The 25,787-nt window shown below is 35.7% G+C and overlaps 3 protein-coding genes across 4 annotated transcripts; 1 reads left to right on the forward strand and 2 right to left on the reverse strand.

Annotated features, from left to right (window-relative positions):
• Positions 1-1,396: 1,396 nt before the first annotated feature.
• Positions 1,397-4,103, forward strand: LOC139191238 (uncharacterized). Its single transcript, XM_070811814.1, has 4 exons — positions 1,397-1,557; positions 1,633-1,797; positions 3,668-3,866; positions 3,969-4,103. Exons 1-4 carry the CDS (start codon positions 1,397-1,399, stop codon positions 4,101-4,103), a joined length of 660 nt encoding a protein of 219 aa, XP_070667915.1.
• Positions 4,104-8,486: 4,383 nt separating this feature from the next.
• On the reverse strand, positions 8,487-8,975 carry LOC139191239 (uncharacterized). Its single transcript, XM_070811815.1, has one exon. It carries the CDS (start codon positions 8,973-8,975, stop codon positions 8,487-8,489), a length of 489 nt encoding a protein of 162 aa, XP_070667916.1.
• Positions 8,976-23,688: 14,713 nt separating this feature from the next.
• LOC103455002 (HVA22-like protein e) lies at positions 23,689-25,531 on the reverse strand. Of its 2 annotated transcripts, none has more exons than XM_029092820.2 (5): positions 25,127-25,531; positions 24,971-24,997; positions 24,699-24,821; positions 24,289-24,511; positions 23,689-23,990 (listed from the first exon to the last, which is right to left on the reverse strand). In XM_029092820.2, exons 1-5 carry the CDS (start codon positions 25,171-25,173, stop codon positions 23,979-23,981), a joined length of 432 nt encoding a protein of 143 aa, XP_028948653.2. In that variant the 5' UTR covers positions 25,174-25,531; the 3' UTR covers positions 23,689-23,978. The 2 variants fall into 2 exon arrangements, with proteins under 2 accessions (XP_028948653.2, XP_028948652.2); XM_029092819.2 differs by having other exon boundaries at positions 23,689-23,999.
• Positions 25,532-25,787: the final 256 nt, after the last annotated feature.

Raw genomic sequence — 25,787 nt, forward strand, 5'->3', positions numbered from 1 at the left:
TATTATATTAGCTACAGAAATCATGCACTATAGTCAATAGCATTGATCAAAGTTTTGTTCGATAGGGAACATGGTTTGTATTAATTTTACATATATAAAATAAATGGATAAACGGTTATCCGTTTATAACTGCGGTTAATACCCATAACCGTCCATTTAAATTTCGAGGGTAAATGGGTATATCCATAACCGTTTATTTATCTAAACGGTTACCCATAACCGTAATCGTGAAATTTAAATGGGCGGATAACCGCGATTACCCATAATCAATGGGTATTTGCCCGTCCTTAATTGGGAGAGATGGATTAGATAAATTTATACATACCTAGACCAAAAACCTAGGAAAATAGGAAATGTTGGAACTGATTATGTTATGCTTTAAAAATATTTGTAACATATAGCAGTTGAATATTTGATAAATTGTATTTTTACAAGTGTTATGAGTATGAAAAATAGTGTAAAAGTATTGGTAAAATTTAATGTAAGTGACATAATTAATTGTATATAATGATAAAAATAGATATGGTAATGAGCAGTGTTCTAAAAATCAGCCTAGGCGCTAAGCACTAGAGGGCCGTTGGGATTTATGCCAAAGCGTTCATCAAATCAGGTGGGAATTAGTCGGCCGCCTAGGCGTTATCTAGGCGGTCTAGGCGGTGGTAGGCGGCGGTCTAGTCAGCCTCGTAAGAACCTCGGCGGTTTTCCATCTCACTGCGATCTGACAAGACGAGAGAAGGGGCACTGGAAATTTCGAAGATACATACAAACCCCATTGATCGTTCAAAGAATCCACCTCAGATTTCTTCACAAACTGCTGCTTGACCAGCGGGCCATGTCGATATTGTTTGATCATTCGAGATTTTGGGATGAAAGTTGAGGGTTTGGAGTAACTTGTGGAAGGGGGGAATAGGTCTGATGATGGGAGACACATCTTGATTCTAAAACAGAGAGGAGAGCAAAGCAACTTCTCTTTGTTGAAAAAAGAGTGAAGGCGATGGAAACAAGGCATTGGGAGATGGAAACGAGGCTGGTTTTAATAAAAGTGAGAGAGGTATCTAGATGATTTGATTGAAACGAGGCATTCTTATAATAAAATAGGAAGAGTTGCGATAAAGAAAGAGTGGGGTGGGGTGGGCCATTTATATTCTTATCATCCTTTTCACTTTTGAAAGGGTTAAGAAAACAACCCATCTTATTAAGTAGACCTAGTTTTTGTTATAATAAATTTATTTAAATAAATAAAAATTACAAATCCTCCTAAACTGCCTAGGCATCCGCCTAGGCGCTAGACCCCAGTCAACCACCCAACTAGCGCCTAGTGTTTTTTAGAGCCATGGTGCAGCATTTGTCGTGGTGATGACCACGACAATTGAGGTGTAGAGGTAGTAATGGTGGCATGGGAAATGATGGCAATTATGGTGGTGGTGTTGTTGGCGGTGGCAGTGGTGTAAGGTTGGTGATTGCAGTTGTAGGTGGTGGCGGTGACGATAATAGTGGAGGCGGCAGTGGGGATGGCAACAACAATGGTGGTTGTATGGTGATGGTGCCAATAGTATGGTGTGGTAGTTGAAGTGCATATGTAATAATGGTGGTGGGGACGTGACAACGATGATGGTGGTTGTGGTGGCGCAGTTGTGGTGGTGGTAGTGACAATTATGGTTACAGTGGCGGCAACGATGGTGGTGACAATGGTGGTAGTGGTGGTTGTTATTGCGTTTGTGGTGGCAATAGTGGCGGTTGTGGTGGTGGTGGTGGCATTGGTGGTGACGATTGTGCTAGCAGCGATGGTGGTGTAAGGTTACTGGCTTTAGTGTTAATTAGTGACGATCACCTTGTTCTCCAAGAAAAAAAAATGTGGGTAGACGGATAAATAATTTCATTTTATTAAAAACAAATGAGTGTATTACATGAATTAAAAATATTCATTAAATGCTCAACTTTGCTTTTTATAAAAGCTGTTGTCTGAATGTCATTGTTTTTTAGAATAAGAAGGAAATTTTAGTTTTACTAAACATTTTTTTATTACTTAACTTTAAACTGATGCAAAAGGTAATACCAAATGGGGCCTTTGAGTGAGTATGTTACCACAAAAATTTGTTTTTATTTTACTTGTATTATTTCGACTCCAACATCTGATTTGGGGCATCATCTCTTCCGTCAGGCTCCTCCATTCATGCCAATTTTCTGATATGTTGCAAAATCGTCTCCCTAACAGGTGGGTAGCAAATTATCTTGAAGGGCAATAAATATATGGGCTAACACAAGTGAATAATTCACTTTCATAAATAAAAAGTAAAACATGTATACTGCTATCTAATGTTCCATATATAGTTAATCTTTTAACCCCCGGAGTCAAACATGTAAAAACTATAGCTAATTTATATCGAGACCTAGAATTTGATTCATTTTTTTAGAGCTATTTAATTTTCATTTTGGTGTCTGCTAATTGTGGCAATTTTGATATTGTAATATTTTTTGACATTTTGGTATCTGTTAAAAGATCTTTGTCCTCTTTTAGAATTATTAGAATTTTGCTCATTTTTACATGTAAAAAACTTAACTAATCTATCATTTTAATCGCATTTAAATCCTTTGTCATATTATTATTGCTCAAGGCTCCCTCGAAAATAACTTGAGCTTATTTCGGCACCCTTTAAGTAGAGAATCCGATGGGCTTGACTTGTTCTTGAGAAGTCTACGAGCAATCGAAACTAGGCAAATGTTTGCAATTTTTCTTGCATGATACGTACCATTGAGTGATTCAAAAAATTCATAGTTAGATTTTGTATAAAGAGATATAATGGATCTTTGAAACTGCTAGATCTTGCATAAAACTGTAAAGATATAGAGCCACCAGATGGTGACAAGTGTCAACAGATAGATGAATGAGTTTGTTAAGTCGGTTAGTGGTAGTTTATTAGTGTGCAAGGAAACTTGTTCATATATATACTTGTACCGTGAGCTACAAGAAGATAATTCAGTTGTACTTCTTTCTCTAGATTACATAGAAACCGCCATTGATGTTCTTAGCTTAACATGGTATCTTCAACGGTCGTTCTTCGATCTTGAGGATTTCACTGCTTTCGCTCTCAATTCTTGAAGTTTTGGTGCGTTGTGTTGCATATTGCTGCTGTTTTTCTTAGATTTGAGCTCTACCTTCAACATTGATATCGATATGCACAATCGATTGTAAGCATATTCACTACTTGCTTGAAGAAATGTTTGATAGGAGCTTTCTCTTTGTCTCTATGTCCTCCATTTGAATCTTCTCGTTGATTACGATCTGTTTTTCTGAAATCTCTTGAAATCTTTCTTTGAAACCCTAATTTTCTCAATTCCTTCAAGAAAATATGGTGACGGCTGCACAATTGCACATAGTTCTGTCGCCGATCACAACTCTTATTAAAAATGTGTCTACTTCTGTTACTGTAAAGCTTGATGACACAAACTATCTTGTTTGACAATATCAAATTCGGTTTCTTCTTGAAAGCCATGGCATTTTAGGCTTTGTGGATGGTACTAGGCGCTGTCCTAAACGATTTAATGATGATGCTAATACTAAAGGTGCTAAAACTGATGACTATTAGATTTGGAAAATGCATGATCGTGCATTAATGCAGCTTATCATTGCTACTTTGTCTCTAACTGCTATGTCGTGTGTTATTAGATGTTTAAGCTCTCATGATATGTGGATTAATCTTAAGGATAGGTTCTCTACTGTTACAAAATTCAGTATTTTTCAGTTGAAAACTGAGTTACAAAACATCAAGAAAGGGTCAGATTCTGTCTCTACATATCTGCAAAGAATTAAAGATGTTAGAGATCATCTATCTGTAGCTGGTGTTACATTTGAAGATGATGATATTGTAATTTTGGCATTGAAAGGGATCGCTTCTAAGTAAAATACTTTCAAGACAGTTATAAAGGGTAGGGAGAATGTTATCTCTCTTAAAGAGTTTCGATCCCAGTTACTGGAAGAAGAAGCAACTGTTGAGCATAATTTTACTTCTGAGCCGTTTGTTACTGCAATGGTTGCACAAGACAAACAAGGCAAAGGCAAAGCTCTCATGCTCGGAGAAGGGTCTTCTAGTGGCTTTTCATAGTCTACCAATTACAAATGGTGGTTCTCTTGGTGGTGTGTATCATGATGGTTCCCCAAATTATAATGGAGCCTATACTACAAATAGTTTTCGAGGACGTGGTAGGGGCAGGAACAACTTCCATTCGAGGTACAATCCATGATCTCCAAATCCAAGTGTTGGAATTCTTAGCCCTGCTAAGCCTCACATTTCAACTTGTCCAGAACATGGCTATGAAGTTCCTATCTGTCAAATATGCAATAAAAGAGGACATATTGCTACATATTGTTTCCAAAGACACTCTTCTTCAACTTCTACCACATTCAAAGTTCAATGCCAAATTTGCTGGAAATTTGGGCATATTGGAGCTTAGTGTTATCACAAAGGCAACTTTACTTTTCAAGGCAAGCCTCCATCTTCCAATCTTTCTACAATGCATACTACATTTCAACCATCTGCACCACAGAAGCAATTCTGGGTTGCTGATACTGGAGCAACTTCCCATATGACTTTAGATCTCTCTAATCTCAATCTGGCTGCACCATTTTTTGGTAATGATTCGGTCGCAACTGCAAGTGGCTCAGGTTTGCCAATATCTCATATAGGCTATTCTACTCTGCATACACCTCAATATGCTTTTGAATTAAAGAAAATTTTACATGTGCCTCAGTTATCACAACATCTGTTATCTATATATAAATTGTGTAAAGATAACAAATGCAGATTCATTTGTGGTGAATTCTGTTTTTGGATCCAGGACAAGATCACATAGACCATCATTCTTCAGGGACAGTGTAGAGATGGCCTCTATCCTATACCCTTTCATATTCCACAACGTCTCATTTCACAAACATATAAATACAATGCAACTTTTCAGCTGCAAAGCTGCTATCTTGGTTGTCAAGTCAAAATAAACATGTGGCGCCAAAGATTAGGACACCCTTCTAACATTGTCACTTCTGCAATGTTAAAACAATAAAAAATTCCTACATCTTTAGATCATGTGTTTTCTATTTGTAAATCCTGTTTGGAAGGCAAGTTTGCCAAACTTCCATTTACCTTTCCTGCAAATAAAATTGTAAAACCCTTAGAGGTAATACACAGTGATGTTTGGGGTCCTTCATCTACTATTTCAATTGAAGGTTACAAATTCTATGTAAACTTTGTGGATGAATGTGCTAGGTTCACCTAGATTTTCCCTTTAATGAATAAAAGTGAAGTTTTTGGTGTTTTTGTACATTTTCACAGCTTATTGGTTACTCAATTCTCTGCAACTGTGAAAGTTTTCCAAAGTGATGGTGGTGGTCAATACACCAGTCACAAATTCAAAAACTACTTACTAGATAAAGGAATCATTCATCGAATGTCATGTCCTTATACTCCCCAACATAATGGTCTAGCTGAAAGGAATCATAGACACATTCTTCAAACTACCATTACCTTATTGCAAACTGCCATATTACCCCATACATTTTGGTTCCATGCTTGTGCCATTTCTATTTACCTTATTAATAGGATGACATGTCCAACACTTCACATTCATCTCATTTTACCTATTTATTTGGCACTTTTCCTTCTATATCTCATCTTAAAGTGTTTGGATGTGCTTGCTTTCCTCTCTTAAAACAGTATAATTCTAGTAAGTTGCAACCTAAGACTTCACAGTGTATTTTCATACGGTATGCAGGTCAATACAAAGGTTATCTTTGTCTTAATCCACTTACAAACAAAATCTTTGTCTTGAGACATGTTTTGTTTGATGAGACAAGTTTTCCTTATTCATCTATAGTTGCATCCAACATCACATTGTCCAGTTCTGCATCCACATCAACATCAATGCATAAACCAGTTCACCTTTCACTAGTTGATTCCCAAAACACTATCCTACCACATATACCCTCTCGAGCCTCAGAGTTTTTAGTCTCTACTACCCCTGGTGCCTCAGAGTTTTTAGTCTCTACTACCCCTGGTGCCTCAGAGTGTTCAACATCTTATTCCACTAGAGCTTCAGAATGTTTAAATTCAAGTCCTATTACACCTACAACATCTGTGGAATCAATTACATAAGCTACACAGTCCCCAATCCCTGTTGATCCGGATTTTCAACTGAAAATCTGTCCATTGTCCTTCCCATACAATCAGTAAGTTTGCATCCTATACAAACACAATCCAAAAATGGCATATTGAAGAAGAAAGTGTTCTAAACCACAGTTCAGGTTCTTACAACGGTTTCAGAAACTACAACCTTTAAGTCTACCAATAACATGCCTGAATGGATTGCTGCAATGGAAGAAGAAATCACAGCCTTGAGTCACATCATACTTGGTCTTTAGTGCCACTACCACCTTATAAGAACCTGGTAGGTTGCAAGTGGGTGTATAGAGTCAAAACCAATCTTGATGGTTCAGTGGCAAGATATAAGGTTCACTTAGTTGCTAAAGGGTATAGTCAAGAAGATGGTATTGATTACACTGAGACCTTTAGTTCTGTACTGAAACCTATAACAGTTAGATTGATTTTGGCATTAGCAGCTCAGTTCAAATGGTCATTACGACAAATGGATGTGAAGAATGCATTTATTCATGGTGATTTACATGAAGAAGTGTATATGTCTCAACCACAAGGCTTTGAAAGTACAGAACATCCTTCTCACTATGTTTGCAAGCTGCATAAGTCTCTTTATGGCTTAAAACAACCTCCTCGAACTTGGAATGAAAAATTTACAAGTTTTTTTTTTACAAAGTTTAGGTTTTAAATCTTCTCTTGCAAATCCATCTCTCTTTGTGCAACACACTAGTCTTGGCACTGTTGTATTACTTCTTTATGTGGATGATGTCATCCTTACTAGTGATTATCCCAATTGATTGACAAGGTAGTTCAAGCTTTAACTCAGGAGTTTGAAATGAAAGACTTAGGGCAATTACATTATTTCTTGGGGTTACAAATAACATATCAGAATGATGGTCTTTTTGTTTCACAGTCAAAGTATATCAGAGATTTACTTGAAAAGGTTGATCTGCAAGATTCCAAGCCTTGTGCAACACCATGTTTGCCATATCACAGGTTGTCTAAAACTGAGGGCACTCCTTATCACAGTCCACAACAATATCACAACATTGTGGGAGCTTTGCAATACTTGACCTAACTCAGCCTGATATTGCTTTTTCTGTGAATCAGTGTTGTCAGTTCATGCATAGTCCCATGGATACTCATGTTATGGCTGTTAAGAAGATTTTACGATACCTGCGTGGCACTATGGACTATGGGCTTCAATTTCAATCAGGATCCTTACAATTGTAGGCTTATAATGATGCGGATTAGGCAGGAGACCCCAATGATCGATGATCTACTTCTGGTCACATTGTTTATCTTGGTTCCAATCTGATATCTTGGGCCACTAAGAAGCAACACACTGTCTCTCGGTCCTCTACATAGGCTAAATATCGAGCTTTAGCCATTGCCGCTGCTAAGTTAGCATGGATAAGGCAGTTGTTATGTGATATATGTGTACCTATTCTAGTGGCTCCAGCCATTTATTATGACAACATTTCTACGATTGCTTTATCATCTAATCCTGTTTTTCACTCAAGGGTGAAACATATTGAAATCGATTACCATTTTGCAAGGGAGAGAGTCATTAGAGGAGATCTTCATGTCTCTCATGTGTCTTCAAAAGATCAGTTTGCAGATATTTTGACCAAGGGTCTTTCTGCACCTTTGTTTCAACATCATTGCTTCAATCTTATGCTTGGCTCCTCCAAGCATATGATTGAGGGGAGATGTAAAGATATAGAGCCACCAAATGGTGACAAGTGTCAACAAATATATGAATGAGTTTGTTAAGTCGGTTAATAGTAGTTTACTTAGTGTGCAAGGAAACTTATTCATATATATACTTGTACTGTGAGTTGTAACAATTATTCATTCAATACAAGAAGATAATTCAGTTGTACTTCTCTCTCTAGATTACATAGAAACCGCCATTGATTTTCTTCACAATATGTAGCTTAACAAAAACTCGTACCACTGAGTGAGACATATGAAGGTTAGATCTTGCATACAACATTATAATGTTTGCAATAGAATTAAAACTACAAGATGAATTAAGCCTCTTCTCACGTAAAACCTTACTGAGGGAAAAATAGAGGGATATCCATTAAAGAAGAAGAAAAGGCAAAAGTCTTTGCCTCAAAAGAACAGCACTTTTAACATACCAATTTTATTGATCACAGATGCATAACAATAAGAGTACTTCTTCAGCTCTTTTATGCAAAACATTATGTAAACAACTCTAATATACGCATCTAGAACAAAATTAGATTTCAAGTGCAAGACGTAGCACACACTGCCGGACCACTGGCCTACGCACATCTACTTTACTATAAAACCAACAACTATTCTTTGCTACTAAAGGCCATCAGTTACAAATAGCAGTTCAAACCTCCTCCTCTCATTGACCCTTGCAATGAAATCATCAGCTCTTTGGTTTAATTTCTGATCTTCATCAGGTAAATTGAGCTCATCATCATCTTCATCTTCATCTAAATCCTCTTTCACCTCCTCCATTACTTCCTCACTTTCTCCAACCAGTCCTTTCTCTTCTACAGCTTCTAATAAATCTCCACAAGTCCTCTTCAGCACTACCCTTTCTTCATCCAAAAGAGTATTCAAGGTCTTGAGTTCCCTCTCTTGGTAGCCTGAATAGCTCTGCTGGCTTTGGACCCTTTTCATACTTTCGTATTGGTCAACAATATTAGATGGCGAAGTCCCTGTCGAAAAGATTTTCGATTCTCCTATAAGGGCAACAACAATGAGATTCCCTAGAATGAACACAAACTTGGAGCTCAAGAATACTGAACTGATTTTCGGGATGGTAACGAGGACAAAGAACTTCATGGAAGAAGATACAGAGGGAAGCCACAAGGGGCTAAAACAAAATAAACTGCAAGTTAATGCAGTAAAAAAATAAAGGAAGAAATTGCTCAAAGGATGATGGTGTTTCTTGTGTTTGTGGACTGCTTGGAACTTCAGTAACTTGATTGGATCCATTTGGAGGTTATAAATTCAGCCTTAAAAAAAGGGTGGAGTAAGAGGTAAGTCTAATGAGGAAGAGCTAGCTCAATAGCCAATCTCAGAAAAAATGAGGGAGGTTTTCATCTGCTTGACCATAGGGCATTTGCAAACACTGGTTTATATAGTGGGTGAAATGGGGTTAATTTGGTAATTAAGATTCATCATACTCTTTATATTTTACTTTAAATGGGAGAAGGTGACTTTTAAAAAGTTATGGGGAGATTGATTAGTGTTTATTGGTTACTCTTATTTTTCAGGCTAAGCTAACTTTGCTTTTCCCCTGCTTGCAAATTTTTAATAGAAACTATAAGGATTAACATGCTCCCAGTACACAAAAACCAGGGACTGAAGAAATCTAATTCTGGGTTCATCAGAGACAGTCAGTCAGCTCAAATTCATGCATTTCAAAAGACATCAATAGCAGCCAAATTATTGGGTTTTTACTTTTAATAAACCTCGACAGCACGAGAAGAAAATTAAGAGCTAAAAACTTGTTTAATTAAGGTTTTATTTGTGCAATGAGTCTGCATGTTTAACTTACAAGGCCCTTGAATCAGCTTCATACATTATGCAAATGGATGAGTTTCGGGACTTCATGTTGGGTGGGCGTTTGGGGAATAGATTCCCTTTGTTCATCAACATTATTAAAGGGGGATTACTAGTAGTCCACGTAAAAAGCATAAGCATACTTGTATCATTTCCTTCTTTTCCTCGATCTTTTTTGGCTTTTCCCTCTCATAATTCCTCAACTAGATGGGACATTGTTGAGTGGAACAAAAAAGGGAAACCCATCAGAGGAGAAAATATGCCATGTCACAAGTTTTGCTCAATAACGTATCTTACATCTCTCCGATGACTACACGCATGAGATATTTAGAAACATAATTGTATGTAGTCGGTTAAATATAAAAATTCTAGTGGAGAGATGTGAGAAAAGTTAATTAAGTCTAATTGTTGTAAAATCGGTGGTATGTGTGTAGTGGAATAAATGAAATAAGACACAATATTTATGATGTTCCTCTGCAGTCAGTGTGACTGGAGTACGTCATCGGGGTAGCAATGGTGCTTTCATTCATTATCTAGAATAATAGGAGTACAAAAATAACTTTCTTTATTCTCTCCTCTCTTCCTCTCTTATTCCTCTCTTTGATGTTGTCTCCTCTTCTTACAACTTGGCCTTCCTTATATAGGAAAATGAATAGGCAAGATGTTAAATCAATACCTAACATACTCACTTAATGCCTTCACCTACTACACCCATTAAACCTTTACCTATTACTCCCACTACATAGTGGACATCCATATTTACCATGCATTTTTACAACACTAATGGCTTTCTTTGCAAGTAATTAGTCATTGAAAATAGCTTTCTTAGGTAATGAAAGCGCCAGGGCTGCTTATTAGATATGTATGTGGAAGATCTTGTTTCATTTTATATGAAATCTGGGTAGTTAATTGAGCACATATCTCGTTTTACATTGGTGGATAAATGATATGAACCCTTTGAGGATCCAAAACAACACCCTAGCTCGTCTCTTTCCTTCCACTTTTCCATTTCTCTCAATATTATAAATAATCAAACAACATGATATAAAAGAGTAAACATACATGCATTAGTTTTTTATTTAAGATAGGTTTATTCACACATATATTTTTACTTCTCACACACCTTTGTTAATTTTTGTTCATTGATTTTCTTCAATTCATTCAATTTGACGCGCGAAAATTAAAAAGAGTGTGAGAAGTAAAAATATATATGTGGATTACATTTTTTTTAAGGGTTTTTTAGATATAGGCCATTGAAACTCCTATTTTCCAAATAAAAACCCACCTAAATTTAAACATTCAAATAAAACCCAAATTTCAAATAAACTGCCATGTAGACAAATATATGACCAACTATTACAATACATTTACAACTTATGCCACAAGATCTTAATTTGGTCAATAAATGTTATTACTCATCCTAATTATGATGAGCAATTAAATCCATATGAATATTTTACCTTTCTTGTATCATAAATATTAGCAACATATATAAATTAATTTACCAAATTAAAAAAAAAGACATATCTTGTACAGAAAAAATAATATTGTTTGAATCATGTAATTACCTACATACAAATTAATTTACCTACTTATAAAATATTATACTAATTTACCTGCATTTTGAATCAAGTAATTACCTACATACAAATATTATACTAATTTACCTACTTGTAAAATATTAAATTATTTTACCTACTTGTAAAATATTATGCTAATTTACCTACATTTAAATTAATTTACCTATTCCAAAAAAAAAGTGATATTAGATAATGTTCGAATGATGTCTTGTAGGTAATTAAATAAACTTTTAATCTAATGCACATAAATCATGTAGGTGAATTAGACAATTTTGGAAGTAAATTAGACCTTTTAAATTTTGGTTTGATGGAATAGGTAAATTAGACTATTTTGAAAATTGCGCGGAACATATAATTTTTGTCTTGTGTATTAGGGATTGGAGTATTAGCCGAAGCTGTTTTAGGTTTATTGTTGTGTTGGTAGGTAAATTAACTTATATATTTAATGCACAAAATTATGAAATTAGTATTATTATTTTTAATCGGCACGTTATATAACAATTTGAAAGTTAATACATTGAATATACAATTAATGGCATGAATTATTTTTTAAAATACATAAAATTAATTAAATGGATATAACAAGTAACTGATCCAAAAATCATCCAAGTATTAATAGGGGTAGTTTAGGCATTCGGAAAATACACAATTTGAAAAGTAAAACTTAATTAAAGAATTTGTTTAGTTGGAGGCTAGTCAATGGGCTTCAGAAACCAAAAGGTGATGGATTTTAGTAAATAAAAATATAGTTTCAAGGGGTAATATCAAATTTTCAGATTTTTTTAACAGCCAACCTTGGTGTCTTAAAGTTATGCTATAATGCTTTCTTATATCTTAAAAAACACATGAAGATGGGGATTTCTTACTTTTTGGTGCCTAAAGAACCGAAAGCTTTTATGAACTTTTGGGTGTGTTTCTTTCTACTTCTTGGCTGCCCACATGCATCGCATATGTACGTATATATGTACGTCTATTCAGTACAGAATAGTACAAGCACGCACCAAAATACCTTTCGATATTAGCATGACGGGAAAATGCAGATTTATTTAATATGCCAATTCCTTTCACACACATTTTCAAACACATCGATTGATAAGAAAGAAAAATTGGGAATTAGCTAAGATGATTGAAAATTAAATCTCAATTGAATAGCTGATTAAATTAAATAATCAATAATATATATATATATATATATATATATCATATTGGAAGCTTAATATTCAAAGGTTGAGAACATAGTGATTAATTATTAATGATACCGAAAAATTAAACATTTCAACAATTGAAATTTGAAAAATGATCATTTTCACCAATTTCTTAAGAAAAATAGAACAAACCCCAACAAGCGCGGGTCAAAAATCTTTATTGGCTCACCGCTGTCGATTTCGAGAAGTTCATGCTTGGCGATACCACTGGTGGTATTTCACTCAACCACACAAGCATTGTCATAGGAGAAAACTTAACATATGTGAGTGTGCAAGCAGTTTGAAATAAGCGCCACCATAATATCCTAGATACATGTGAGCTTCTCTTCAATATTTGACAAGATCCTTTTCTTTCTTCTCTTTTTTTTTTTTTTTTAATTTTTTAAAGTGTTTAGCATTCAAGATGGTACTCTACATGTAATAATACAAGTGGAGGGATACGAAAAGTATATCATTTCCTCCACTTGTATTATGATATTGGAATGCCACTTGAATACCCATAACTTAGAAAAATCTCTCCTCCTTTTTTATCTTTTGGGGATGTAATGTACATCTTACAACGTGCCCTTCAAATATAGGGTTCACAATTCACACATAACTAACCAAGGTTGCAGTAGAAGCAATTGGAATGGTAAATTTGAGACTATCTTCTGGTTTTATATTAAAATTAAAATATGTACTTTATGTGCCAAAGATGAGGAGAAATTTGATCCCTGCTTTTAGGATTGTCAAAGATGGTTTTGCTTTTCTAGGTGATGATGAAAGTTTGATTTTTTTTTAAAAGAACCATTTAGATTGTGTTTTGGGAACTGCATATTTGCGTGACAACCTGTGGTGCCTGAATTATACTCTGGAGTCTAATAATTAGCATGTTTTAAACACAATCACTAAGAGGATGCACTACATTGATGATTCTTTCATTCTTTGGCACAAAAGGTTAGGACACATATCCAAAGAAAGAGTTTTAAAGCTGTCAAAAGCTAAGTTGATTCCTGAATTGAATTTTGCTACTGCAACTGAGTGTGTTGATTGTGTCAAGGGCAAAATGACTAATTTTAGGAAATTGGATGCTAAGAGAACTCATAATTTGCTAGAAAAGCAAAACCATCTCTGACATATGTGGTCATTTTCCAACAAAAACCATTTGTGGTAACTCTTATTTTGTCAACTTCATTGATGAAATACACTTATTTAATTAGTGAGAAGTCATATGTCCTTGATTGTTTCAAAGTTTTTTTAAAACTAAGGTAGAAAAACAATTGGGAAAGACTAAAGATTGTTAGATCAGATAGAGGATGAGAGTACTTTGGCAGGTACACTGAGGCTGGACAACACAAGGGTCATTTTGCTCTTTATCTTGAACAACAAGGCATTGTAGCTCAATACACCGCACTTGGAACGCGACAACAAAATGAGGTTTCAGAGATGAGGAATAGAACTTTGATTGGAATGGTAAGGAGTATGATGACAAGATCAAAGTTACCAGGGTTTCTATGGGGAGAAGCACTGAAAACAACAACTTATATACTGAATAAAGTCCCAAGCAAAGCAGTTTCATCTACACCTTTCGAAATTTGGAATGGTAGGCAGCCTAGTTTTGATCACTTCCATGTTTGGGGATGTAAAGCTGAGACTCGAATTTACAATCCAAATGAGAAGAAACTGGATTCAAGGACTGAATCATGCTACTTCATTGGCTACTCAGAGAAATCTAAAGGTTTCAAGTTTTATTGTCCTCAAGCTCACACCAGGATTTAAGAAACTCACAATGCCAAATTCTTTGAAGATCAATATGTTGCAAAATTGTCACAAGGCAGATTCCTTTCTGAATAACCTGATCAAATTGAGAATCCTTCTTGCAGTGATGCTTACAAAGAGATTTTAATAACTCTTTCACCTGCAATTGACTTGGAGGAAAATCAAATGGAAATTCATCCTAATGTAGATAGAATGGAAGTTGATTTTGGGTCTCAATTATAGCCACAAGGGCATCAAACTTCAAATTCTGGAGTACAATTAAATCCTAGCACTTAAGTTCTTAATGAACCAGCAGTCACGTTGAGACAGTCAACTCGAATCAGGAAGACCACCATGTCAAATGACTATGTGTATTGCAGGAAAGTGAATTTGATTTCGGTGATATAGATGACCCTCTCACCTATTCACAGGCCATAAACAGTCCTTAACAAGCTTTATAGAACATTGCAATGAAAGATGAGTTAGAATTGATGTCACAGAATAAAGTATGGACATTAGTGGCTTCTAATCCTCAAATCAAGGTTATAAGATGCAAATAGGTACCAAGAAGATGCTCAGGGCAAGATTGAAAGGTACAAGGCCAGATTGGTTGCTAAAGGTTTCACTCAAAGAGAAGAAGTTGACTACAATGACACGTTTTCCCCTATCTCTATGCTCAGGGCAAGATTGAAAGGTACAAGGCCAGATTGGTTGCTAAAGGTTTCACTCAAAGAGAAGAAGTTGACTACAATGACACGTTTTCCCCTATCTCTTCCAAGGATTCTATGAGAATCATAATGGCACTTGTTGCACATTTTGACTTAGAATTGCATCAAATGGATGTGAAGACTACTTTTCTTAATAGTGAACTGCAGGAAAACATTTACATGAAGTAGCCTCCTGGATTTGTTGAAAAGGGGGAAGAATATATGGTCTGCAAGCTAAATAAGTCTATTTATAGACTGAAGCAAGCATCGAGCAATGGTTTTTGAAATTTGATCAAGTTGTTACAAGACATGGCTTTGTGGAAAACAAATTAGATGATTGCGTATGCATCAAATGGTCAGGTTTAAGCTTCATCATTTTAGTACTATATGTTGATGATATTCTCCTTGCAAGTTCTAATATGAAGCTCCTTAATGACACCAAGGCCATACTCAGTAAGAATTTTGAGATGAAGGACCTTGGAGAGGCATACTATGTGTTTGGCATTGAGATCATTCGAGACAAGTCCAAAAGGCTACTTGGACTATCACAAAAAGGTTATATAGAAAGAATATTGCTGAGATTTAACATGGAAAACTGTAATAATGGTGAAGTGCCTGTGAATAAGGGAGACAAATTCTCTAAAGCTCAGTGTCCCAAGACATCAATTAAGGTGGATAAAATGAAGAACAAGCCTTATGCCTCATTGGTGGGTAGTTTGATGTATACTAACATTTGCATAAGACCTGATATAGCATTCATAGTAGGAATGTTAGGTAGGTTTCAAGAAAATCCATGAGAGTATCATTGGGTAGCTGCAAAAAAGGTTCTGAGGTACTTGCAAAGAACCAATGGGTATATGTTGGTTTATGGCAGAGAAGAGAATCTATAGCTAGTTGGCTATACTGATTCAGATTTAGCTGGTGATGTAGATGACAGAAAATCCATAGGTAGCTATGTGTTTATGCTTGAGGGTGGTGCAATTTCATGGAAAAGTGCCAAACAAACTATAATAGCAACATCTACAATGGAGGCAGAGTTTATAGCTTGCTTTGAATGAATGAAACAAGCTACATGGTTAAAGAATTTTGTGACTAATTTGAAGGTTGTCAATTTTGTGCAAATGCCTGTTAAAATGTACTGTGATAACAATTCTGCAGTATTCTTTGCTAAGAACAATAGGAGAACTTCAGCTTCAAGATTGATGGATGCAAAGTTTCTTAAGGTTCGAGAAAAGGTTAGAGAATGAGCAATTCAGGTAGAACATTTGAGTACTGATGCAATGATTGTAGATCCTTTGACCAAGGCATTACCAATTGGAGTGTTTAAAGCTCTCTCGCATGGGAATTATTGAATCATTTGATCAGTAGGAGTGACTTGTTACAAAGTGATTGTTCGATTGCTGCAGTGAAGTTCAGAAAGTTGGTGCAGCAATATAGACAAGTTTTATGTTTAAATTTTAAAGTTATGGTTGATTAAAGCTAGTATCAGTTTAGCTAGTCTTGTTTTCAGTTTGTTTTGTTTTTCGAATTGGGATATGTTATGATGGTCTTTTGTTTTGAGAAATAAAATTTGAGATAGTTCGTTTGATGCTTGAATAAACAGTTTGTCTGTTTAAAGCGATTGTTATTGAATTATCAATTCATGCATTGATTGGAGCAATTATCTTAAATTCTTGTTGTCAATGGTGTGAAATAGTGGGAGCAAATTGCTTTGCTTGGTTAATGATGTTGATCGAGTTCACAATGATAAAGATACAAATTGAATGTATGTAACTCTTGAAAACTGTTTTCCATCATGATTAGGATAAAGTTTCAGAGTTCTACATTTTGAAATGTATATACGATTGGTTGTGATTGAAAAAACTTTTGTTAACAGACTAAGTGATCACTTCTATCTAGGTATGATTGAATAAGCCGAGTACCTAAAGCTGTTCTCATACTCAATTGGAAGAATGTAAGAATATGAATATGAGTATGAGATGGAGATGTTTTAAGACTTGTTATAGGTATTCAATTTGATAGAAAGTCTTGTTGGTGAAAAGAATGCTGATCTTTGACAGAAAAGAATTTTGTATAGCATTTAGATCAGTTTTTATAGGACACAAATCAACAAGTGCTTGGTTCCTATGTGGATTTTGATAGGGAATCCTAATCCATTTTGGTGAGGATTATATGTATATATATAGTGGTCTCTTTTCTCATAGATGTAATGCTTATTTTTGGACTAAAACCTATCTGTAAGTTGAGGCCTTGATAATCTGCAAGAGAAAACCATTGGAAGTTTGCTGATATGGCTTTGAGTTCTGGCACTGCTGCAGGTATGTTTTCTTCCTAGTTTTCTTACACACATGAATTGGTTGATTCACTTGAGGTTGTAGTTCATGTTTCAGTCTTGGTGTTTATGAATTTCATTCTAACATTTTCCGATGGCATCGACCCTAGCTTCGGCCAGGGTCGGTTGCCGTGTCTTTTCTTTTCTCTTTTCCTTCTTCTCTCCATGCCTCTACTGCTATCTTTTCCCAATTTTCACTTTGGTCTCCCCATTTCCTCTACTCCTAAAGGTATACCTCTTCCCTGTTCATCTTTGATCTGATCTTTAGCCATGTTTTCTGAGGAGATTGTGTGCAGAGTTTTGATGTTTACACCGGTTGGGTTGTTACAACCATTACTACTATCTCCTTGTTGTTTGTCGATTATTCTGGCATTGTCATTCGTGGTATCCACGAACTTCATACTGATAGTCGGCTCCGTTCAATTATTCATTGTTTATGGCTGTGCTCTAGTAGCAAGTCGGGTTTGGAGGTGGCATCTGTGGAGGCGCTACTGCATGAAGGATGGGAATTGGCCAATGGACCTGTTTCAGAGGGTGGAGATGGTTGTGGAAACTTCTGGCGGAAGCTGTTTGGTTTCTAGGCCTTACTATTGTTGGGCCTTTTATCTGTTTTACTTTTGTTTTAGGCCTTTTTTTGTTGTAATTAACGTGTGTGTTGGGCCTTCGTTGTAAGGTGTTTTTTTTTATAATAATAATAATCTCCTTTGACCAAAAAAAAAAATCAAAACAGAAAAGCTTTTGTGTTCATCTTCTTCTCAAACAAAGAACATACTCAAAATCATAGGTACGAAACTTTTCTCTTTTTTTCGAATTTTTAAATAAAATTCCTGCTGTTTTATTGAAATCGCACCGCATTGGACAATAAAAGGCCGAATGGAAAGGAATTGTTCGACAGAAAAAAGATAGAACACATAGGTTTTGAAATAAAATTAAAGGAGGATCAATTTAATCTTAGACATCTATCTAGAAGAGAAGTATTACTGGACTAACAAAAGCTGTTTAGCAACTAGGGGATGTGCTTCACAACCAAAACTTCTACAAACCAAACCAAACCAAATAAGCTTTTGTTTAATATAAATTCACGATATTTTTAGCAACATTCTCTCGTACATGCCCACTAGATCGCCATCTTTTTTGTGCAACTAATGATACCTAAACAAAATTTGCAAAACAAGATACAATTACAATGTGGTAAAATATCACCTTAGTAACGGAAAGTTTTTCCAAGCAAACCTGTTAAACATGGAAATCAAAAGGCAGAAAATGGCAAACCACGTATTGACTGGGAAGTAACTGCCACGAAAACTAAAAGAACTTAATTATTCGATAACCAAAGACTAACTGTACGTTTTCCATTTCAACCTAAAAGGTAACTGTGTAAAAATCAAGACCTCTGTACGCGAGAGAGGAGGGCATATGCATGATGTGTCCCAGCGGCCGGCTGCCCCCTGTTGGTCGTAGGTGGTGGTTGTGTTGTTCGTGTGAAATCTCGTTTCTGGATTTCACTATTATAATTTACATATTTGTATTATTGAGATTTTATATTATTTCTCAAGAATTTATTTTAATTTGTTTGAATTTAGATTTTAATTAAACTAGTTACGAAGTTTGACGTTTGGAAATTAAAAATCCGTAGACCTTTCGAGGTTACAATTTATATTTTCGAATAGATCTTGAAACCACGAACATAAAGGCGAAAGCCGTTTACGAGTCCGGATTATAACGGTATAGTTACGGACATTTGAAGTTGTTTTACTAAATTATAGAGTTTAAATCAATTAAATTTCCACAAGGAAGAAGCCTAATCAAATTTAAGCAAAAATAAGAGGACCAATCAGTTAGAAGGAGAAGAACCAATCAAATTAAAGGGGGAAGGTTTCAAAAAACAAAACAAAAAAAGAAGAGAGGGGAAGGGTCTAATTCTAACCCGTTTTGGGGGGAGATTGGACCCATTAACCCACCAACTTGACCCACTTGTATCTCCTCCGTCCGAGCACTATTTTGGGTAATCTTGGTGTCCATAGAAAGCTTTTGACGAGGCCTACATCTCTGTAGTGTTAGATTTCCCATTTTCTTTTCCATCTTGGCTGTTCGAAGCCACAAAGCCACGACTTTTCTGGTGATTCCGGCAACCATTTCCTTCGAGTGAGATATGAAACTTCATCTACTCTTCATAATCTTCAAGTTGGTATAATTGGTTTGTGCTTTCATATTCATTTTAGAGTTGGGTGTTTAGAACCCTAAAAATCCAGTTTTCTTCGATGAATTTGGATGGTTTCCGGTTAGAATTTATCATCATCCTAGTTGTGAAAAGTGTTTCCCTTGATGAGCTCTAACTACCACGTAAATTTGAGCTCATTTAGTTAATGTGAAAAATTCAGGTTTTCTAAACCCTCCACCTAGGCTACTACCACATGTGGTGGTGCGTGGGACTGTCCACGAGTGTTGTCTAGGTACCAAATACCTTCTAATGATCCTATGTCTAGCTCGGTTTCCCGAAATTCAATTGTTTGGTGTGGTGATTAAATTGGACCACCACTTGTTTGTGTGATTGATGACAATCCGATCGTTGGATCGTCGTACAATTTTGTGAGCACCCTAGTTATCAATTGTTAGACCTTTGAGAACTTATGGATCGGAAATCCGATGTGTACATCTTCCGGATTGAATAATCTTATATTGTTGACCTTAATGGACATACCTTATCGACGATTGACTTTCTAGTCAACGTGTTCTATTCTAGAGTGTCGTTTATCTCTAGTTTGTTGTTGAGGCTTGCTGGAGCTTAGTTGGCTCATCACGATGATGTGTCGTTTCCAATTGACATGTGTCTTGATATATGTATTAGTGCCACCATATTGAGTTATACTTGTTTATTAATTGTGCTTTCTATTGAATTGTATTTTTATTTTTAGCATCGATCTATGTTTATTAATTGTGATTCAACTGTAGCTTGGAAATGTTTATGAAATGTGGTTAGATATGTATGATTAGTATGATGTGTATGATTGTTTTTATGACGATGTGAACCCAGAATCTTGTGAGAAGTATTATGTAGAACTTTTATGCTTGTATGATAAGATAGTTAGTGGTCATGACAAGTTGATAGTGCAAGTGATTACGATGTAAATCATAGTGGATGAGATAAGGGTAAGTGGTTTGTGTGTTGATCTAACTGCACCATGTAGCAGTGGTACATGGATGGTCCTGCTTGGTTAATCCATGTTGGGGGAAAATACTATTTATGAATCATGTTTGGTTAATCCGCGTTAGGCGATCCTTATGGCCATGTATGCGTTGGGTGATCACTCTTGGTTAATCTGTGTTGGGTGATCACTACTTAACAGTTCTATAGGTGTGACTTTGCTTGGTTAATCCGCGTTGGGGGGTCACTACCTACCTGATTATCTTAACCCTACTTGGTTAATCTGCATTGGGGGGTCACTAATGGTCCTGCTTCGTTAATCTGCATTGGGGGACCATACTATATATGGATCGCGCTTGGTTAATCCGCGTTGGGCGATCCTTATGGCCATGTATGCTTAGGAGTGATCATGCTTGGTTAATCCGCGTTAGGTGATCACTTCCTAACAGCTGTAGGAGTGACTTTGCTTGGTTAATCCACGTTGGGGGGTCACTGCCTACTTGGTTACTTTTTCATGGTGGCTTTGCTTGGTTAAACCGCTTTGGGGGGCCACTTCCTGTTTGGTTACTTATGTAGGCTTCGGCCGAACTGCGTCCCTCTAGCCCTAGTTTTTTTTATGTACATATGAATGATGGTTTTGAGAATCTTGAGGTTTGAACTAGAAAAGTCGTTGGATGTCTGGGTGACTTCTTCAGAGTTTGCAACGACTTGATTATGATTTCATAAAGCATGATTCTATGCTCAATGTTTATAAATGGTGATCGATGGTCTGTTTTTACTAAATATCACATACTTGTATTATTGTCACTCACCCAAGCCTTGCAATTTATGCAAGTGTCTGATTGGCCCAATGTACCATTTCCATGATGTAGGCATTGACTTTACATGTGACAGATCTGGGTAGATTACGAGAAACCGCTTGATATTTTTGATTCTGTTGAGTGATCCAGAATCCTTGCTCTTGCTCATTTCCACAAGGTTAGTCTAGAATCCTAGATTCGAGCGAATGGGAATTACCCGCACTAGACCTTGTGAATATAAATTAGATTTATCATGTTTATTACTTATAATCCAATTTGGGAATTATATAGAGTTCTTTAATTAGATTCATAAAATGATATGTTATCACATTGTTTGATTAACGTAATTAAATGCTAAGATCATGCATCTTCAATTCATGAATTGTTTAATTGACGGGATTGTGGAATGACGTTGAATATGATTGTTATTATTATGATTATTTTAGTTGATCAAGGTAGCTTGAGATTAATACTATGCTTCGTTGGTTATTTGATATGTTACATGCTATGGATGTATCACGTTGAAGATAAAGTGAATGATGTGATAATTGTTCGAGTGTAATGTATGATGAACTACGAATGAATTGATCCCTATTGAGGATACGTAGGCAGTCTAACGAGAAGGTTAGATGCAGCCATAAGATATACGAAAAATCACTATGAAATTTGACTATGGAGTTGTAATTTGCCATATTCCAGAGGTGGAACAAGTTTGAGATACGAGTTTTAGTGACGTCACGTGTCGATCCTAGGCGTATGTTGGGATCGGGCGTGACAGTTCGTCTAGCGAGATATCAGTCTGTTTGCAAATAAATGGGTTGGTGGGTGTGCTTAAGGGCAATTTGGTGACAAAAGTGGTGTTCATAGAAAAAAAAAATTAAAGTTCAAATTAACTTTTTAATGGGTAGTAGAAAGAAATTGGGGTGAACTTAGATAGGTTCGTTGTCTTTGACCTTGTGTATGGGATCATCAATGGTGGAGGGTGGAAGAGATTAGGAGGCCTCCTCAAATTTCGAAAGATCGTGACCAATGAGAAAATGCTTGATCTGGCAAAGCCAGATTGTTGATTTCAACAAGTTTGACGAAGTAGGTGGTACTGAGGCCAGAGAGAGAGGAGAAGCTGTGGAAAACCAGGAAGAGACAAGACAACCCTAGAAAGCTAAGAGAGGAGACGACAAGGAGGAGAGAAACCAAAAAATTTGCAAAACCCCAAGACCTAATTTAGGCTGATACCAAAGAATTACGAATCCTTGAACTAATTTAGGCTGATACCACGTCAAGAAACTGTTTACGGAGTAAAAAAAAAAACTAATGAAAAATGTTTAAAAATTTTGAGTTTTAATGATAATGACAAAATAAAGAGTAAATGAATAGTACCAATATTGATTTTTTTAGTGTAAAAATATGATTTTTTGTTAAAGTAAACAATACCGGATGATTTTCGTTAAAGTTCTCTAAAAAAAAATTGAAGTTAAAGGATTCTATTTTAACACTTTATCAGCCTATATAGGCCAACTTTATCATGGCCACCTCTATATGAAGGATATCTTCTTCGTTATAGAACCCGAGCTTTGAAGACTGTTCTTTCATAAATGCAACAATCCAATGCAGGTTCATTGGGCCATTTAGCACTTTGGTATATCCAATAGACATTTTAACTAAAATAATCATAGAGATTTGCATACATCATTTTGGTCCTGGAGATTTGAAATCAATAAAAGTGGGTTATGAGATTGTCCACCATCAATCATTTTGATACTTCTATGCAAAATCATGTTAAACAATGATTTAAATGACAAATATACTCTTAATTTAATAAACAATAGACTAAAATGATTTGACAAAAATTAAAAAGTATTTTGATCATTTTATTTTTTATTTAATAGAAATTTTTCATGAAATGATCAAAATAATTAATAATAGACAAACTCAGAAATCAATTTTATTATTTTCAAATCTCAATAATTATTTTGACTAAAAACCTTATCCAATAAATGTTTCTCACCCCCTTTTCAGCAACATAATTTGGTGTTTAAAAAAAATCAGAAAAACGATGAATATCTTTTTGCAATTTCTTTATATATATATATATATATATATATATATATGAAAATATTACTATTTTAAAGTGTCAATATCAATTTTCACAGTATTAAAGTTAAACTTAAAATTTTCCAATCCCTTCCTACTGTGTAACAAGACTTTCATGCAGTGAAATATCATTTAGTACGATACTTCAACTTAAACACATTGTTATGTGACAAAATACAACGTATCATACTAAATATTAATTTGAAACACCAACACGGTAAATACTTTTATCGTGATAAGTTTCTCTTTTCATAACTATTTCTGTTTCATAATTATCTGTGAGTTGAAAGTTGGATTTGGATCTGACGTAGACGGTTGAAACATGGTCCCAGAAAATGAGTTTCTCTTGTTTCATAATTATTTGTGTGAATGGGTCCGGAAGAGACACATGACTAAAGTAAATTAGGTGGTGGATTATTATCGACCAAGTAGCGTACAAAGAGCTGAATAAAAGTCAAACATTACACACTAATGAAATGATCACCAAGTACAGTGGAGATCATATGCACACTACAGATGAAGAAACACAGGAGCATCAAAGTCATCTACTTTAGACGTTGTACATGGAGAACAAGTGAAAGGCCGAAAGTGTAAGACAAGAAAGCAAAGGTTGAAGAACTTCCAATCAGTGCACCCATCCACACCAGTCAGCTAGGGAAATTAGATTGCTTTCTCGGCCTTTTTCAATAGGCCTCCTGCTCCTCCTAGCCATTAACCAAACCAAGGATTAATTAAAATAATTAATCGTAAACATCAATCTCAAAAGGTGTAAAAGAAGAAAAGAAAAGGCCCATTTGAGAACTAAAATAAGAACTCGATTTTCGCACTCCATATTTTTTTACGAGCTTTTAAATTGAATAAATCAAAGGAGAATCATGAGCTTTTAAATTGAATAAATCAAAGGAGAATCGAGCATGAGAAACAAATGAATGCAGAACGAACGGAATTTGGAAAATGAAATATTATCAAAGCTTGAAATTAAGAACAACTCACATTCTTGGGGTTCATGAACTGCACAAACTTGTTCTTTGCTTTGCCAGTGGGGGATGATGTTTTGCTGGATTGGGGATGGTTATATTGGGGATGGTTATTAAACCCTGCATACTTTCTGACTTGATCTCTCACATATCTCTCATACAAGAAAGCTGCCCCCTTGAACTGTGGCAGAACCAACCATGCCACAAACACAAGCTTCACATTGTACCAAATTGGCAACCTAAAAATATTCCACCACCAACAAACTTAATCACAAACTAGCAAACTTAAATTATGATAAACTTAAACAAAAGCCCGTTTGATATCCATTTCAGTTCTTAAAGAAAGTGAAAACCAAAATTGAAAATTGAAAACGAAAAAATTGAAAATTGAAAATGAAATGGATAAGTTTCTTAATTTGTTCTTACCACTCAAGGGCTGGTTGGAGCACCATCTCCATGAGAGTGAGGAAAGAGTAAATAATCCAATAGGCAAGCCACTGCTGATCATCTAGTTTAGATGTGCTCTCTATGGCTACCACTGATGCATACCTACAATCAAATCATATAAACATACATGCCCATTGCAACAAAAACCAAAAATTGGTACAACTTCATCCCCTTATTGGGTTTCATCAAATTAATCAAAAGAATTATGCTTGGGGAGAGAGAGAGAGAGAGAGAGAGAGAGAGATGCTTACAAAGGGTAAAGCAACATCAGCACTGGCCTGTATAAAATGTCAAGAAACTTTTGGGTCAGATGACTGATCAACCCGGAAAAAGAAAAAAAAACACAAATTGGAAAGAAAATCGAACCCAAAATTAAGTATTAAAAAAGCAAGAAAATGAAGTTGTACCCAGCAACTGTGTGAAGTTGGGTAAGAAAGGTCCAAGCTTTTCCCATTTTTACTTTGTGGGTTCCAACAAAAACACCTAGAACTTGAAAACTGAAGAAAAAAAACTCGGATGGAAAAATCGGGTTGGTTGCAAAAAGTAGTCAGTCATAAGGGTTTTAGTTCAGAAGTTCAGAGCTAGATTGAAGAGAGTTGGTGCTGCATTTATAGAATGGCAAGAAGGGGACACGTGGCAGGAGAAAAGCAAGTATCGGATTCTGCCTCAAGCGTGTCAAGGTGGATTAACATCGCCCAGTCCAGCGGTGCGGTCAGGTTAGTCAGGTGCGTGAGTGGCTGGAGGCCCTTGGGCTCCGCCATTACCTCAAACGACACAATGGCTTTGTGCTTTGCTCCAGACACAAGCCACGTATTGGTGTTTTGTGGGTTTTCTGTAGTTTAATCGAGGTCGGTCACACGTGCCGGAGGATGAGGACAGAGGACCCAAATCTAATAGTGTTAAAAGGACATACTTTCTATTTTTTTATTGCAGGTCCGATTGAGACGGTTCATTCAAGGTGGGGTCATGATTTATTGTGTTGTGATGTCGGTGGTAAATAAAGAATCTCTTCCTGAGAGTTATTTCTTCTGGCTATTTATATCGGGTTTTATATATTTATTTATATAA

Source organism: Malus domestica, chromosome 14 (genome assembly GCF_042453785.1).
Source record: "Malus domestica chromosome 14, GDT2T_hap1".
Classification (NCBI taxonomy): domain Eukaryota; kingdom Viridiplantae; phylum Streptophyta; class Magnoliopsida; order Rosales; family Rosaceae; genus Malus; species Malus domestica.